Genomic DNA, 19232 nt, shown 5'->3' on the forward strand with positions numbered 1-19232 from the left:
GGTGGGTATTTTCTTACGGAAGTGACGACAATTTAATGCGCCGGTGCTCCTAAACAAGTACATTTACATGCGACTATCTGTTTTGTGGATCTGAATCGAAGTATCAAATGTTTGATTTCTGTTTTGTTAAAGTAACTTTGTGGTACTAGGCTGGTTGAATTGCGTGATATACGGAAGTTTTATTTTTACAACTATCTAGGTACAGGCGTATATTCTCTTTATAATTACATTTAGATAAACTGTTACTGTTATAAACTGACGTATATAAATAAGATACTTTTAAAGACTTGATACAAGGCATTTTACATGCTATAAATATTTCTTACCTCAGTTGACTCATCCAATAAGAGCAAAGTAAAATATTTTTGGATGCTGTTGCATTTTGTGTAAAAAAAACTTGACACCAATTTGTTCAAGATGTTTAAAAAAGTGAACTTTTATGGAAGGTTCGGAGAAGCATACATCTCAGAACAAGGGATTGTTGAATTAATGTTCCTTGTCAGGTTTGGCAATGGCTTTGCTACAATGAAAGAGGTGTTTTTTTTTATTATTGTTTTTAAGTAAAGTGAAAATTACTTTTTCATGGTTTAGGTAAGGCATGCAATTTTAAACGCCTTTTCATATGACTTCTACTATCAAATTTGCTTTGTTATTATCCTTTGAGTAAATCTAGGAGCTCATGAGTGCATATATGTTTTAAGGCTTTAAGCACATTGTGTCAATGGAAGTAAATTGGAAAGTTTCTTAAAATTGCATGCTCTATCTGAATCGTAAAAGTTTTTAATTTTGGCTTGACTGTCCCTTTTTAAATGTTTTAAAGTGTTCACCTATATTTTCTATTATAAAATATGTCTGCCAAACTCACAAAGCGGAGGTAGTAGCTCTCCTGACCTCTAACTCTAAGAACAGGTTTCCAATAAGTAGGCATATGATTCTTAAAACATTAGTGCGCATGAGATGTTTGACTTCAGCTCAAACACAAATATTATAAATAAGCACTACTGCTTCGTGATTGAATGGAGTATGATTTTGCATTTTTAGAAAATTCTGCCTACTTTTATAGGCGGTCATGGGGTGGTTTTTATGAAAAATAAATATAAAGATTTCACATAATTTAGAAGCTTTGTTTCATAGTCAAAGTAAGTACATATAAGAGACTTTATATTCATCTTTATTACACTTCCGTTTTTAGGTATGACTGTTTACAAATATTTCTAACCCTTTAAAATGAATAAAATAAAACAAGGTTATTATTGTATAGTTACAATGTTATTTGGGAAAATGTGACTTCACCCAATACACATACTACTCACTGCAATGTAATTGACGCATTTAAGAAAAGGGGGGGGGGGGGTGTACTGTCCTTTTAAAACTGTCTAGGACATGTTGTGTGTAAGTGCTATTCTCTCTTTTTCAAGTGATAAAAGATGTCTTTGGCTGATGAGTTGCTTGCTGACCTGGAAGAGGCAGCGGAAGAGGAAGAGGACAACTATGTAGATGAAGAGGACTTGGAAACAATTGAAGAGGTGCAGGAGGAGATGCAAGTGGACCTAAATGCAGAATCGGTGAAAAGTATAGCAAAACTATGGGACAGTAAAATTGTGAGTATTTATGCAGTAGGAATCTCATAAACAATATCAGATGGACTCCTAGGTTCATACCCTTAACATTTTGCCATTTGATCTAGATATTTGTTTAGGGAAGTGCACACTACACAATCACTACTAGGATCTCATATTAACAAAAAACATATTTATAGCAAATCTTAAAGGGAAACTGAACCCATTTTTTTTCTCTTTCATGATTCAGATAGAGCATGCAATTTTAAGCAACTTTCTAATTTACTTCTATTATCAATTTCTTCATTCTCTTGCTATCTTTATTTCAAAAGCAAGACTAAGTTTAGAAGCCGACCCATTTTTGGTTCACAACCTAGGTTGTCCTTGCTGATTGGACAGCACCAATAAACAAGTGTTGTCCATGGTCCTGAACCAAAAATTGGCTGGCTGCTTAGCTTAGATGCCTTCATTTTCAAATAAAGATAGCAATAGAACGAAGAAAAATTGATAATCGGAGTAAATTAGAAAGTAGTTTTAAAACTGCATGCTCTGAATCGTGAAATAAAAAAATTGGGTTTAGTATCCCTTTAACCATATTTTTACCCTGCCACTGCAAATAAACTAACATATAAAATAGCCCACAAGGATAATAATCTAAAACAGGATGAAATCCCACAGCAGCTGTGCCTTCCAGCTAACTTAATGGTCATGTCTGAAATAAATATCACATAAATGGAGGTTCTTGGACTGAAAGGAGATCTACAGATCACAGTACTGTAGACCATCTGTAGTTGGAACAATATTCCTTGATGGGCTGTCCCTTCGTAATAAGGGTATATTAGACTGAATGTTGTGGCTTCAAATTATGATAACAGAGCACATTCAAAGAATCCTAGACCGGCACAGTTCCTCTTGTCTAAAATATCTATTTAATTGTACAAAAATTTTAAAACCTATACAGCATGGATTATCCACATAGTGTAAAATCATCAATCAATTACTAGCTGCCCTCAGAGATGCATTTGAGGCAGAGCCTATGAAAAGTAGGTTTAGATGAAAATGTGCTTCAAGTAGGGGCTGCTGTAATAGTGAGATTCTAAAATGTTAAAGGGACATTGTACACTAGATTTTTCTGTGCATAAATATTTTGTAGATGATCCATTTATAAAGCCCAACTGGTTGTGTTTTTGTAAAAATGTATAGTTTTACTTATTTTTAAATAACATTGTGCTAATTTTCAGACTCCTAACCAAACCCAAAAGTTTTAGATGTATACAGACTTCTAATGTTTGTATAATGGCTATTTTCATATACCCCCTTTCAGTGGGTGTCTAAGGCTTATTTTTTTTTTAAGTACGTTTTTAAAAGGTTTTACACTGAATTTTTATATTAGTATCTGTACATATTATTCTTTATAGTAATGTCTATTGCATGCAGTTAAATGAAAATTGGTGTATACTGTCCCTTTTCATTTTGTACTCTTCTTCTCTTTATGTATTATTTAAATAAACAGAAATAAGATAAGGAAGACTGAGTAATTAGACAGATAAGCTAATTAGCTCTGCTGCCAATACAATCTGAGCCCATTTCATTGGCTTGTGGTTTCAATTTACAGAAATGGCTATCTTGCATAAAACACTATACCAAAATGAGCATTTCCCCATACACTTTAAACTCTGCAGGTGGTATAACAAGTCATTGGAAACACAGGGGAAAACCAATTTTACAGTACACTGCTACTTTTAAAGAATAACAAGGCACATGGTGTTATTGAATGGACCCCTACACCAAGCTATACAAAATGGCTCTTATGTCTATTATAAAAATGTAAGGCTCTCATCCCTTGACAGGCAAACAAGCACTGAGAAGGTTGTTCAAACGACTTACATGTGTAAAGGAGAAGTGAAATACTTCATCTGCATTGTAAGACATAGTTTATTAAATGTGGATTTATTTTTATATTCTGTAAAACCATTAACGGTGCAAATTCAACAAACGTTTTAGTAAATTAGTTTCATGTTCTGCACAATATTGAGGAGGGATAATTTAAAAGGTCATCATTGTCCATCGGACGCCATAAGATCCCATGTCAATCCTGAAGATACGCAATACCCGATAAACTGAAATAACAGACCCTTTATAGTATTGTTTAATCCAGAATTATTATTTTTTATAATGCCGTCATAAATTTAACAAGTTAGTAATTGTAGCTTGGTAATTTTGTATAGCGCATTGACTGAAATGTATATTAAAGCAATTGTAAACCACAATCCAGAATCTTAATTTATGTTATTTTGTTTCAGTTTTCAGAAATTCTGGAGAAAATTGAAGAGTATGTCAAAAAACAACCGAAGGCTTCTGAAGGTAAATTTTAATATTGGTAAATAATTGGTATATAATGCAAATGTATAAAATATAGTAGAGTATAACATTTATATTTACAGAGGGTTAATATGAAGCTCAATTATCAGATGTCTAAAATTTGCAGCCTCTTAGACTTGGATGCTCTTTAAAAACTTTGTTTTTTTCCTAGTGATGGGACCTGTAGAAGCTGCCCCAGAGTACAAAGTAATTGTTGATGCCAACAATTTGACTGTGGAGATTGAAAACGAGTTAAGTAAGTACACTGGCTACATACAGTACATTGACCATACTTTCATCTTAAGTACACAGACACCTTACATCTGGTAAGGGTTTTGGGGACAGAAGTCCAGTCTACATTGGTAACATCTTGAATTCTCTGTGCTTGCTCGTTTAGGAAAAAAGCGAAATGCGTCAGTTTGTATTTAGTGAATGAATCTCTCTGTTTGCCTTTATACAGATATCATCCACAAGTTTATCCGTGACAAATATTCAAAGAGATTTCCGGAGCTAGAGTCACTAGTTCCAAATGCTTTGGATTATATAAGGACTGTAAAGGTGAGTGGTGTGTGCATGTGTTTTAAAATGTCTTTCAATCTATTTGCAGTATGGGGAATCTGTTCCATTTAAACACTATTCAAAGTAAAGTGTAGGGGCAAAAACACATTCAACTATGAAATGAGCACCTACTATTCAGATTCTAGCATTCTGAAATAATTTGCTTATGTAGTTGTGCCCAAAATGCTTCCCCATGCTGTATATTGTTGCAGGAAAGTTCTCCATCTGCTGGCTGTGAACTGTTGTAAGCAATAGAGCAAAGACAAGTGGCACACAAAAAAGTGTCTACATTTTAGTTTTATGGCTCTAATTCTTTATCAGTACTAATGTGTCTTTATTCTTATTTAATTCTCTCTTCTGTGCTGACTCAATATTTTAACAGGTTTTCCTCAGTGTGAATATGGTTTAAACAATATTCACTAACAAAATACCTAAATCAATTGATAATGAGGGTAATAAATTTTATTGTAGAAACAAACGTATATTCTAATTTATAATCCCACAACAGTGGATCAGTTCTCTCATATTTATTAGCCACCCACACAGTAAGACACAGCAATACAGAAGTAGACTAATTAGTTGCCTACATACAGGCGACCCAGATATAATTTTCAGAGTCAGTCTTGTGTTTTTAACTTACATGTAGTGTTTGAATTATTTATTTTAATAAGTTATGTTTTAATTGTGGCTTATCTCCGCCTTGCATTGTAAGGTGATACTCATTGGGGACACATAGGTGCTATTTAGTGCATTATTTGAGTCAGTTCTCAGTGACTTAGTATCTTCTGATTCCTATATGATTAGATAACTTACATATTTCTGCAGTAAATTTGTCCGCTACCTTACGGCGCAATATAAATATTCTACAGAAATATTTCCTAACATGTCCCTTACTTTCCTGAAACTTCTACCCATAGGTTCTATTGCTGCATTGTAGGCTTAATCTTAACCTCATTAAAGCACCATATGATTTGAAAACACAGTACATTTTTAAAGTTTGTATGTATTTTACATACATCGATTACTACTTCGTTTTTGAGGTATCATTGTCCGTGTGCTCCACAGAAACTTATACCAGCCAGGTGGCATTATGAAGTAGCTGGGTGGGAGTTGTCTAATACGTTGTAATATAATAACATTTTCTTCTATCTAAAGCACAAATCAATTGCGTAATGTAACATACATTTATTTAAAGATAATTTATGCAATAAACATTGAAACTTTTTAATATTCGTTAATTATACCTTTAATACAGACTTTTTAGCCAGTGCCCCCATTTAAAAGGTCCTGGGAGAACGATTATTTGTTTTTGTTAAACATTTTGTCTTGTAGGAGCTTGGGAATAGCCTTGATAAATGCAAAAACAATGAGAATCTTCAGCAAATCCTCACTAATGCAACTATAATGGTTGTGAGTGTGACGGCTTCTACCACCCAAGGGTAAGTCCATATTTTGTTTTACATTTAAAGGGACATTGCAGTTAAAATTCCACATAAATGTTTAGTTATGAATAGTTTTTTTTTTTTTGGGGGGGGGGGGGGATTAAAAAAAATATATATAAAAAAAAAAAAAAAAAAAAAATGCCTGTTTTTTCCAGTATTTTCACTGCCCCACATTTAGGCTGGAGGATTGCAGGATTCAGAATTCTAACCAAGCAAGTAATTGTTTGATCAGTGCAGGAGCTAATTTATATACACATAATTACAAACTGATCATATATCTAGAGGGTGCCACTAGGACAAAAATATATTGTGTACATCATCCAATATCATAGGTTTATATACTGTATATAAATCAAATAGCTGGTTTAGGCAATTTGCAGCATTTTAAAACCTAGGTTACAGATTGTTGGTGTATATACCAGGTTATATATATAATTTATTTATTATTCTTTAAAATAACCTCTAATTAAAATGTATATACGAAACAATTTAAATTTAATATTCTTAAATTCTTGAGATTTGTTACATTTATAAAACACATTGAATTATATTTAAGTAGAGACTAGAATAGATTATGAATCAACTATACACGCTTATGCTATTATAATATTCTTTACAAAGTAAACCGAAAATATATCTCTAAAATGAACCTTACTTACAATGGATCGCATTAAAATATCACACTAAAATACCAGGATCTTCTATGATTAGCCAATAACTCTAATTCAATGCCCAATATGGATTACAAGCTTACTCTGCTTAATTTATAGCAATCAGAGATTTAAATACAATAGCCAATTTTGAAATGTCTCACAATAGCTGCAAATAACACCAGAGAGATTTACAGAGAGACAATAATAAGCCTGACTTAGAGCTATGAAATGCAAAAGACCTTTATCTAGCAAATAAGATTACTTGGCATAAATATGACTAGTTCTCAATTACACAGGATTATGAACATGAGCTTAAAATACAAAGTGCCCTTAGAAATCACCAGCTTCAATTAAACTATAGCTATAGAATACCTTTGATTTAAATATTATATATACCTAACAATTGCTTATACTTTACCAGATAACCAAATTAATGCTCGGCTTCTTCTGATAAGTCCAGTTCACCTCATAAAATAAGAGGTATTTTGCGATATGCATAAGAAAATGTATGACAATTTTGCTTATAGTAACTGTGTCCCAAAATAGCAGCAAGTTTATCAGTCAAACTTTTAGCAAGCAAAGACCCTTTTTTCTCCTATGCATGAGCTTTTCAAGTGATATGCCCACCTCTATTCTGTAATCATTGATGAATGTTTGGATACACAACTGTGCTGTCTGTGATAGGCCCTTAACGAAGCTAGTCTGTGTGATCTTAACATTTGATTGGTTATTTGGAAAATGCCTCCCCGAGTAGCCAGATATCTTTTGGTTGCAATACCATTTCTGAACTATAGGTGGCAGCAGACAACCAGAAATGTAGTCTCACCATCAATACTGCTAACAGTACATACAGATTCTTTTATATATTCAATGTATATTTAGTATATTCACTATTTCTTGATATTAATAGACCTGTCTGGTCACATATTTCCAATCTAATATGATTTGAAATTGTACAATTTGAGATCAAACACGAGTATATTATCAATTCTATGTTAAAATATGCATATTGGAGTCTCATTCCTTTTCAATATAAATATAGCGCACATCTTTGTACATCTCTTGGTTCGCCTCTGTCGTTTGATTTGGTGTTATTTTGAGTGCATGAAAAACACAATTTATATATAATTTCTGGGACAATTTACTGTTTTCTCCTCGGTCTGGAATGAAAGAAACAATGTTGTTCTGACACAGTTAAAGGGACAGTCAAGTAAAAAAAATGAATTAAATAAGGCATGTAATTTTAAACACTTTTCCAATTTACTTTTATTACCAATTTTGCTTTGTTCTCTTGGTATTCTTAGTTGAAAGCTAAACCTAGGAGGTTCATAAGCTAATTTCTTAGACCTTGAAGGCCGCCTCTAATCTGAAAGCATTTTGCCCGGTTTCACCACTAGAGGGTGTTAGTTCATGTGTTTCATATAGATAACATTGAGCTCAGGCACATAAAGCTCCTAGGAGTCGGCACTGATTGGCTAAAAATGCAAGTCTGTCAAAAGAACTGAAATAAGGGGGCAGTTTGCAGAGGCATAGATACAAGGTAATCAGAGGTAAAAAGTATATTATTATAACAGTGTTGGTTATGTAAAACTGGGGAATGGGTAATAAAGGGATTAACTACCTTTTTAAACAACACAAATTCTGGTGTTTACTGTCCCTTTAAACATTTTAGATTGATTATAAAGCTACTTATTAAATTCAGCAAATATTTATCTAATATATTACTGTTAGGCATTTTTTTTTTTTTTATCCTCAGATCCACAATTACACATTTACACCATACTGAGGTATACCTTAATTGAAAATTACACATAAGTTGTACCTAAAATAAATTTCAAAGTTATAGCACAGAGATGAGTTCATAATGTATATTTAGAATTTCCCAGAGGCTTTGTGACCTGACATTTGATTGCCAAGTTAGTGTTAATTACTATTTTTCTGAGCTTCAAAGGCTAAGTTTCAAAGAGTCATTGCATACAGTGCGACTGTGATCTCCACATGGGGGCATTACCTATCTGGACTTTTATGATACATAGATTTTGATCTGAGCAAATGTGATTTATCATATTGAATGGGGAGGGGGTCTGATGTGTAATCAGCAAGGCATCTCATGTCTAACCTCAGATTTGTAATACACAGAATTTGCTCAAATTTAATATTTGATTGCTGTCCTTGAAAAACATATAAAGTAATACTTATTGAGTGAAGGGCACTGTCAGGATTTTTGACATTGCAAAAAAGATATTTATTTCAGGTAACAACAATTCTTCAAAGTCGACGTTTTGGCTTTCTTAGAAGCCTTCTTCAAGACAAACATCGCAGCCGCCGCATTCGGTGTCCCAGCCTCTCCTCGTCTGACACTAGCTCTCTGGTTACACCGCCCACTCAGAAAGCTGAAACGTCGACTTTGAAGAATTGTTGTTACCCGAAATATCTTTTTTTGCAATGTCAAAAATCCCGAGAGTATATATACACACACATTATCTACTGACATCAGATACCCTGACAAGATAATGCTTTTTGGCTTTTCTAAGGGGGTGTGACAAAACACAATATTTACACAAAAGCAAGGGGCGTTTAATGTCCATATAAGTCATATTATATTACTTCAGATGATAAATAAGCTGTAGTCTTAACTGGAATCCTGATCACAGCTTTATACCTCTTCTTCTTTACAGGCAGCAACTGACTGATGATGAATTGGAACGTATTGAGGAAGCTTGTGACATGGCACTGGAGCTGAATCAGGCCAAACACCGGATCTATGAGTATGTAGAATCCCGGATGTCATTCATTGCTCCTAACCTCTCAATAATTGTAGGGGCTTCCACCGCTGCCAAAATCATGGGTAAGTAACATATTTGCTTTAGCAGGGTATGAATACTAATATTTTGAATTTCATTTTTTTTTTTTTTTTTTTTAAATTTCTTTTTTATTGAGGATTTTCAAACAGTACAACAGACGGTAACGGTCATAAGTGTTACAACTTTTAGTCACAGAAACATGAAAAATGCTTTAACAAGGTATATTAAGGTTAGAGATTGAAATAGTGAGTGACATGAGCTTCTGAATCCTCCATTTTATAATAATCATAGCTTACTGGGGTGACTACTGAGCTGACCACTTATGGGTCGTATGGTTATGGAATTAGAGCATATATGGTAGTCCCATGGAAGGCCCCTAAATGACCGTATGATGAATTGAGCATTCAAAATATATTTAAGGGGGGGGTAGTCAGTGGGCAAAAATCCGCTCTGAGTTAAAACGGAGGGAGGGGTGGGGTGAATTTCATCTTTAGAACAGATTGCAGACTTAAAATTTTTGTTTCCTTGCTTTAGGTATTGCAGGAGGATTAACAAATCTTTCAAAGATGCCAGCATGTAATGTTATGCTACTGGGAGCTCAAAGGAAGACTCTGTCTGGATTTTCCAGCACATCTGTTTTGCCACACACAGGTTACATCTATCACAGTGAGATTGTACAGTTACTGCCATCAGTGAGTTTCATAGTTTTTTTGTTTTAATCTTTCTACTCTTTCATACTGCTACTTAGTTGGTTGATATATACACACACACACACTATGGCCAAAAGTATGTGGACACCTGACCATCACACCTATATGAGCTTGTTGGACTTCACATTCCTAAACCATGCACATTTAATATGGAGTCACCCCCCTCCCTTGTGGTTATAACAGCCCACATTTTTCCAGTAGGCTTTCCACAAGATTTGGGAGTGTTTCTGTTGGAATTTGTGCCCATTCAGCCAAATGAACATTTTTGAGGTCGAGTACAGTTTTCATCAAAGATGTTCAGTGGGGTTGAGATCAGGGCTCTGTGCAGGCCATTCTAGTTCCTGCACACCAAACTCATCAAACCATGTCTTTATAGACCTTGCTGGAACAGGAAAAAAATGAGTCCCAGCATCCAAAACTTTGGATTGATGAACAGACTTGAAAAAGTCAAAGGACGCTGGAATAAAAAGAAATTCCAAATCAAACGACAGAGGCGAACCAAGGATTAAGGTGTTATGTCTTACCCTGAAAAAAGGTTCAGGTTTGTCTCACAGTGGTAGACCCTTTCAAGGCTTAGTAGTGTCCGTGGTGTCGGTTGTGCTGTCTTTACCATACAGTGGTGTTACTTCAGCGGTTATTCCAATGTTTCAAATGTTTTGCGGTTTGTGCCATTAACTTCAGCTTTGGACTATGGATGCAGATAAGGGACAGAATCGAGAGTAACACGTTTTTCAAGAGCTTTAAATAAAGGCCGGTAAAGGCTGAAATGCGTTGCTAAACACTACTTAGCCTTGAGAGGGACTACCACTGTGGGACAGACCTGAACCTTTTTTCGGTGTAAGTAAGACAACACCTTAATCCTTGGTTTGCCTCTGTCGTTTGATTTAGATTTATTTTTTTTCCAGCGTCAGTTGACTTATTTTAAAGGGATAGTAAAAAAATTTTTTGTTATTCAGATAGGGCATGACATTTTAAACAACTTTCTATTTTACTTTTATCATCAAATTTGCATTGTTCTCTTGTTATTCTTAGTTGAAAGTTTAAACCTAGGCCCATATGCTAATTTCTAAGCCCTTGAAGGCTGCCTCTTAGCTAAATGCATTTGACCATTTGTTTTCACAGCTAGAGGGCATTATTTCATGTGTTTCATATAGATAACCTAGTGTTCATGCACGTGACGTTATTTAAGAGTCAGCACTAATTGCCTGAAATGCATGTCAAATGATCTGAGATAAGGAGGCAGTCAGCAGTAGCTCAGATACAAGGTAATTACAGAGGTGAAAGGTATATTTCTATAACAGTGTTTGTTATGCAAAACTGGGGAATGGTAACAAAAGGGATTATCTATCTTTTAAAAAAAAAAAATAACGTTTTTTGTGTTTACTATCCCTTTTAAGTCTGTTCATCAATCGAAAGTTTTGTCTGCTGGGACTCATTTCATTTTATGGACTTTTTAAACTATTGTATGTGAATTTTTTTGCTGTATTTTAATTCAATTCTGTTTTTATTTGATGCTACACCCAGTTTTTTACATTGTTGCGAATATAATGTACCATTAAGATCAAATGTTTCTTCTGTCATCAATAGCTAATTTAGCTGTATTTATACAGCGCATAAGTTTTTTGTTTTTTTTTAAAGCATTTTCTTGCGCAGATATCACACCTTCCTTTTCTAACTTCTTGAACAGGAAAGGACCATCCACAAAGTTGGAAGCACTCAATTGTCTAAAATGTCTTTGTATCCTGTAGAATTAAGAGGATTCCTTACTGGAACTAAAGGTGCTGAAAAACAGCCCCAGACCATTTTCCCTCTTCTATCAAACTTTACAGTAGGCACTGTGTATTCTGGTTGGTAGTATTAGACTAGCATCTGCCACATCCAGATTCTCAGACTGCTAGATAGTGAAGCGTGATTCATCACTCCAGATGTTTTCATTGCTCCAGAGTCCAGTGGCAGCACGCTCTACACCACTTGACATTGCTTACGTTGATGTGAGGCTTGTGTAGAGCTTCTTAGCCATTGTAACCAATTTCATCATGCTTCTGATGCACAGTTCTAGTGCTGATGGTTCTAGAGGCAGTTTGGGAATCTAATGAGAGTTGCAAAAGATAGGCACTCAGCAGCCCCATTTTATGAGTTTGCGTGGTCTAATACTAGTGGCTGGGCTGTTGTTGTGCGTACACACTTTAAAAATGGCACTGTCATAGGATGTCACAAGTCAGATTAAACTCCTGAACTCTTCAGTATGAGTCATTATACTGACAGCGCTTGTCTAATGGAAACTTTATTTAATCTGTCTCTCTTCGCTTGAAATTCCCACTATTTGTGGCCGAGTAAAATAAAGTGACTTTTTCTTGTCAATGTGTAACATTGAGTGGACAAGTAACTTTTTCCGTATGGTCTAGTAACTTTTAACCCCTGACTAGTAAACCTATAGTGATATTTTTTCCAGCACGTGTGTGTTTATATAATAAATATATATTTCTTTTTTTATATATAAATTTTAAAGGATTTGCATCGTAAGGCAGCACGACTGGTTGCTGCAAAATGTACACTGGCTGCACGTGTTGATAGTTTTCATGAAAGTGCTGTAGGAAAGGTAAGACATTTTATTTTTTTTAGATATATTTTTTTGTAATATAAAGGTTTGCTTCATGGTGTGTGTGTGCATATAAACTTACACTTCTTATTCCCAGGTTGGTTATGATCTCAAAGAGGAGATTGAAAGAAAGTTCGACAAGTGGCAGGAACCCCCTCCTGTCAAACAAGTGAAACCACTTCCCGCTCCCCTAGATGGGCAAAGAAAAAAACGTGGAGGACGAAGGTGAGGATTACCCTGTCTAGTGCACTAAAAGGAGACCTGGTGCGACTGGGAATAGGTGCGATTACTGAAGCTTCCTCACTCTTTTCAGGTATCGAAAAATGAAAGAACGCTTGGGATTAACAGAGATCCGCAAACAAGCTAACAGAATGAGCTTTGGAGAAGTAAGTATGTGTGTAGGAAAAGACCCCTTCAGTACCAAGCTATTTCTCACCATTGTGCTACAGCTGTTTTTAGCCATTTGTTAGTCCAAGCATTTTTTTTTAATATTAGGAACATTCTACAAGCAGCTGTGATGTGTCCCCTTATCAGCCCCTTGTCTGTGATGTGTCCCCTTATCAGCCCCTTGTCTGTGATGTGTCCCCTTATCAGCCCCTTGTCTGTGATGTGTCCCCTTATCAGCCCCTTGTCTGTGATGTGTCCCCTTATCAGCCCCTTGTCTGTGATGTGTCCCCTTATCAGCCCCTTGTCTGTGATGTGTCCCCTTATCAGCCCCTTGTCTGTGATGTGTCTCCTTATCAGCCCCTTGTCTGTGATGTGTCTCCTTATCAGCCCCTTGTCTGTGATGTGTCCCCTTATCAGCCCCTTGTCTGTGATGTGTCCCCTTATCAGCCCCTTGTCTGTGATGTGTCCCCTTATCAGCCCCTTGTCTGTGATGTGTCCCCTTATCAGCCCCTTGTCTGTGATGTGTCCCCTTATCAGCCCCTTGTCTGTGATGTGTCCCCTTATCAGCCCCTTGTCTGTGATGTGTACCCTTATCAGCCCCTTGTCTGTGATGTGTCCCCTTATCAGCCCCTTGTCTGTGATGTGTCCCCTTATCAGCCCCTTGTCTGTGATGTGTCCCCTTATCAGCCCCTTGTCTGTGATGTGTCTCCTTATCAGCCCCTTGTCTGTGATGTGTCTCCTTATCAGCCCCTTGTCTGTGATGTGTCCCCTTATCAGCCCCTTGTCTGTGATGTGTCCCCTTATCAGCCCCTTGTCTGTGATGTGTCCCCTTATCAGCCCCTTGTCTGTGATGTGTCCCCTTATCAGCCCCTTGTCTGTGATGTGTCCCCTTATCAGCCCCTTGTCTGTGATGTGTCCCCTTATCAGCCCCTTGTCTGTGATGTGTCTCCTTATCAGCCCCTTGTCTGTGATGTGTCTCCTTATCAGCCCCTTGTCTGTGATGTGTCCCCTTATCAGCCCCTTGTCTGTGATGTGTCCCCTTATCAGCCCCTTGTCTGTGATGTGTCCCCTTATCAGCCCCTTGTCTGTGATGTGTCCCCTTATTTAAAGGACCAGTAAATACAGTAGATTTGCACAATTAACAAATTCATTATAAAAAGACAATGCAATAGCACTTAGTCTGAACTTCAAATGAGTTATAGATTTTCCACTCCCCCTGTATCATGTGACAGCCATCAGCTAATCACAAATGCATACATTTGAATTCTTGCCATATTCAGTAGGAGCTGGTGCCTCAAAGTGTAAATCTAAGAAGACTGCACATTTTGTTAATGGAAGTAAATTGGAAAGTTGCATGCTCTCTGACTCATGAAAGTTTAATTTGGACTTGTGTCCCTTTAAGAAACTGGGAATAGCTAATAATGTTAAAGGGATATGAAACCCAAAATTTTTCTTGCATGATTCAGGGACATATTTGATATATTTTTTACTTACACACTTTAATACACATGATTCATATAGAGCATGTGATTTAAAACAACTTTCCCATTTATTTTATAGTGTTTTTGGTATCTTTTGTTGAAAAGTAGGGACGTAAGCTTAGGAGCCTGCCCATTTCTGGAGCACTATATTTGGGAGCAGTTTTACAAATGTTGACCATTTGCAAGAGCACTAGATTGCAGCACTATTTCCTGCCATGTAGTGCTCCAGACACCTACCTAGGTATCTCTTCAACCAAGAGTATCATGGGAATGAAGCAAATTTGATAATATAAGTAAATCGGAAAAAATTAAAAATTGTATACTCTGTCTAAATGACACAAATTTGTACAGATCTTTTACAGGAACCAATCCAGCTACGAAAATATCCGAAGGGAAGGAGCAGCTGCTTACTTACGCATTTGAGTCCTCATGAGGATCGAAATGCACATCCCTATTTTATAATAAAGGGGTTAATAGTGTCTCTGCACATAAAGCTGAGACCAGTGTTCATATGTTTTGTATTTACTACTAAAAACAGCTGAACTCTATCACTTGTGGTGGTTTTAAAACACTGCCCCTCCTTGTGACCAGTCCTCCGTAGTTCAATCTCTTGCAGACTGAAGTAAACTAGAACGTGTTCCAAATTGTAAAATGTTTAAATTGTATGCTTCAATATAAATGTGTTTTGTTTTTTGTATCAATTCTTCAGATTGAGGAAGATGCATATCAGGAGGACTTGGGCTTCAGTTTGGGCCACCTTGGAAAGTCTGGAAGTGGTAGGATACGACAAGCACAAGTTAATGAAGCTACAAAGGCTAGGATCTCCAAAACCTTACAGGTATGGTAACTGGTAGTGTTGGAAAGTCCAGTTTTTAAATAATAACGTTTTAATGTTTTTTTTTTTATTAATTTTTGTATCAATTGAATTATATAAATATTATATGGTAAGTTGAAAACGTATACAGAAATGCTTGTGAATCCTAAGCAAAGGTGTATATATTTTTATTTTCCACAGCGCACACTTCAAAAACAAAGTGTTTATGGAGGAAAATCTACAATCCGAGACCGTTCTTCTGGTACAGCATCCAGCGTTGCCTTTACTCCTCTTCAGGTGAGTTCTGGTTACTTTATCTCTCAGAATTTAAACAAATGCACTTTTCCATTCTACTCTCTTGCTTATACTAAAATCTTAAAGGGACATTAAACAATAAATAAATCATTGATAGAATGATTTATTCAGAGCAAAGATTAGCCTGAGAATAATGCATACATGTGGTTTTTTTTTTATTTTTATTTTAAATATTGAAAAAAATAAGATTAACATTCTAATGGCCATAAAGCAGTGGACACCACCATATTGTAACTTTGGTTTCTTTTTCTGCTTAAGCCAATTAGGGACAGCTATAAATGGCTTACTATAGTGTGCAGCCATGGACTGTGTGGATTACAGCTGTGTCTGTACTTCCATTTTGGGAAACTCACAATATCTAGAATTAAATTACAAGAAAAGGGAACAAAATAAATAATGAAAGTATATTACAAAGTTGTTTCACTACATACAATTAATCATTTTATATTATCTCAAAGTGTGTAATGTGCCTTTAAAGTACTAGGGCTTTTGGATGTTTAACCCCTTAATGACGACAGCACTTTTCCATTTTCTGTCCGTTTGGGACCAAGGCTATTTTTACATTTCTGCAGTGTTTGTGTTTAGCTGTAATTTTCCTCTTACTCATTTACTGTACCCACACATTATATACCGTTTTTCTCACCATTAAATGGACTTTGATACCATTATTTTCATCATATCTTATAATTTACTATAATTTTTTTTTTTATAAAAATGAGGAAAAAAATGGAAAAAAAAACTTTTTCTAACTTTAACCCCCAAAATCTGTTGCACATCTACAATCACCAAAAAACTCCCATGCTAAATAGTTTCTAAATTTTGTCCAGAGTTTAGAAATACCTTCAATGTTTACATGTTCTTTGCTTTTTTTTTGTTGCAAGTTATAGGGTCATAAATACAAGTAGCACTTTTTTTCTTTCAGGAATTCCTGAATATCCTTGACGTATGTGTGTGTGTATATATATATATATATATATATATATATATATATATATATATATATATATATATATATATATATATATATATATTTTATTAGACATCCCAAAGTATTGATCTAGGCCCATTTTTAGTATATTTCATGTCACCAATTCACCCCCAAATAAAAAAAAAAAAATCGTTCACTTTTTCACAAACTTTAGGTTTCTCACTGAAATTATTTACAAACAGCTTGTGCAATTATGGCATAAATGCTTCTCTGTGATCCCCTTTGTTCAGAAATAGCAGACATATATGGCTTTGATGTTGCTTTTTGGTAATTAGAAGGCCGCTAAATGCCACTGCGCACCACACGTGTATTATGCCCAGCAGTGAAGGGGTTAATTAGGGAGCTTGTAGGGTTCATTTTAGCTTTAGTGTAGTAGACAACCCCAAGTATTAATCTAGGCCCATTTTGGTATATTTCATTCCACCATTTCACCGCCAAATGCGATCAAATAAATTAAAAAAAAAAAGTTAAATTTCACAATTTTAGGTTTCTCACTGAAATTATTTACAAACCTCTTCTGCAATTATGGCACAAATGGTTGTAAATGCTTCTCTAGGATTCCCTTTGTTCAGAAATAGCAGACCTATATGGCTTTGGCATTGCTTTTTGGTAATTAGAAGGCCGCTAAATGCCGCTGCGAATCACACGTGTATTATGGCTAGCAGTGCAGGGGTTAATTAGGTAGCTTATAGGGAGCTTGCAGGGTTAATTTTAGCTTTAGTGTAGAGATTATCCTGATCCCTCCCAAACAGCTCTCTTCCCTCCCCCACCCCACAATTGTCCCCGCCATCTTAAGTACTGGCAGAAAGTCGGGCAGTACTAAAAAAAAAAAAATTTTTTTTTTTTTTTTAATAATAATAATTCTGCTGTGTAGGATTTCCCCTTAGCCCCAACCTCCCTGATTCTCCCCCCCCCCCCCCCCCGCCTTATTGTGCTCCATATTGGGTACTGGCTGCTGTCTGCCAGTACCCAGTTTGAAATCAATTTTTTTTTTTTTTTTTTAAGTTTTTCTGTAATATAGCTGCCCCCACCCTCTCCCAGATCGTTAATATTTTTTATTCCCACCCTCTCTCCCACTGAGTCCCACCTTGTGCCTCTTCCACTTGTTCAATGTTTTGGGTTTCACACGCGCATGCTCCCTTATACGCGATCCCGCCCCCTCCTCTACTGATGGCCGTCCACTCGCCTGTTTGGACACGCTCCCACCCACCAACGATCATAGCCATCAATAGCCGATGCAGAGAGGGCCACAGAGTGGCCCTATTTCTGCATCGGACTGCTTAAAACAGTTATTGCAGGATGCCTCAATATCAAGGCATCACTGCAATAACATGAAAGCGATCAGGATCGCTTCCACTGCTTTCAAAGACCAACGACGTACAGGGTTAGTCATTGGTTGTTAAGGACATTTTTTTGGAGGACGTACCCTGCACGTCGGTCATTAAGGGGTTAAATAAAAAAACAAACAATCTGGTATTTCCTAGAATTTGCATAACACAGATTTGCTATTATTCAAGTGAGTCTTACATCAAATATGACTGGTTGGACAGTCGCTAACTAACTAGAATTTTTTTTTAATTTTTTTATTAGGGTCTGGAAATTGTTAATCCGCAGGCTGCAGAAAAGAAGGTGGCTGAAGCAAACCAGAAATATTTTTCAAGCATGGCAGAGTTTCTCAAGGTCAAGCATGAGAAAAATGGGACTATGACACAGTGAGGCGAAGCTTCATCTCTCTGTTTAAATTGCTCGAAGCACGGATCCGCTGCCATCCAACACCATGGTACATAGCGGTGTCTGCACTGTTTCAAGACCAATCCTTTAGCAACATAAATAAAGAGGACAGCTTATTGAGGTTTATTATAATATCCTTGGATTGAAGATAATGTGATCCGCTCCAACTATTTATCTTAATTTTTTTTTTTTTTTTTATACATGTTGGCTCAGGTTACTTTGACTTTATTTTTAAAGTAGGTCAGTTAATATGATTTTAAGTTACGTCAGTAGTAATTACACTTGATAAAAGGTTTTTTGTTGTTTTTGTATGGAAGAAAACACATGCCAAGAGTTTTTGTGCTACCTTAACATGATTGATCTTATAGGAACAAACTCTTTGTCTCATTGTAAAATCAAATCTCATTTGGGAAAAACAAATGTGCTCCTCTGCACAAGAAATGTTTTTAAACTGTACAATGCATATCCGAATAAATTCTTACAAAACTGTACTTTTTTTTGTCAAAAAACTAGCTGAGTATTTTTATACACACTGACTAGTAAAATCAGTGTTTTGTATAGTAGGATTAGCTAGTGCAAACCAACACTTTATTTTTTAATTTCCAGTCTAAACTGGCTTGAAGGGACACAAACAAGGGTGAAAAAGAATGTATGTGCAGAACACACTGGAGCCAGAAATAAACAATTTAAAAGGGACAATCTAGTAAAAATTATCCTTTCATAATTCAGATAGGACATGCAGTTTTAAACAACTTTCCAATTTACTTTTATCATCAAATTTGCTTTGTACTCTTGGTATTCTTTGTTGAAAGCTAAACCAAGGTAGGCTC

General features: G+C 35.8%; 1 protein-coding gene across 2 annotated transcripts; it reads left to right on the forward strand.

Annotated features, from left to right (window-relative positions):
• Positions 1–36: 36 nt before the first annotated feature.
• On the forward strand, positions 37–18893 carry PRPF31 (pre-mRNA processing factor 31). 2 transcript variants are annotated; one of them, XM_053690724.1, is made up of 14 exons: positions 37–57; positions 1419–1601; positions 3863–3923; positions 4093–4176; positions 4381–4478; positions 5811–5917; positions 9252–9421; positions 9912–10069; positions 12597–12686; positions 12784–12911; positions 13000–13072; positions 15264–15392; positions 15570–15665; positions 18262–18893. In XM_053690724.1, exons 2-14 carry the CDS (start codon positions 1428–1430, stop codon positions 18385–18387), a joined length of 1494 nt encoding a protein of 497 aa, XP_053546699.1. In that variant the 5' UTR covers positions 37–57; positions 1419–1427; the 3' UTR covers positions 18388–18893. The 2 variants fall into 2 exon arrangements, with proteins under 2 accessions (XP_053546699.1, XP_053546698.1); XM_053690723.1 differs by lacking the exon at positions 37–57 and adding an exon at positions 64–199.
• The last annotated feature ends 339 nt before the right edge of the window (positions 18894–19232 follow it).

Source organism: Bombina bombina, chromosome 8, assembly GCF_027579735.1.
Source record: "Bombina bombina isolate aBomBom1 chromosome 8, aBomBom1.pri, whole genome shotgun sequence".
Taxonomy (NCBI): domain Eukaryota; kingdom Metazoa; phylum Chordata; class Amphibia; order Anura; family Bombinatoridae; genus Bombina; species Bombina bombina.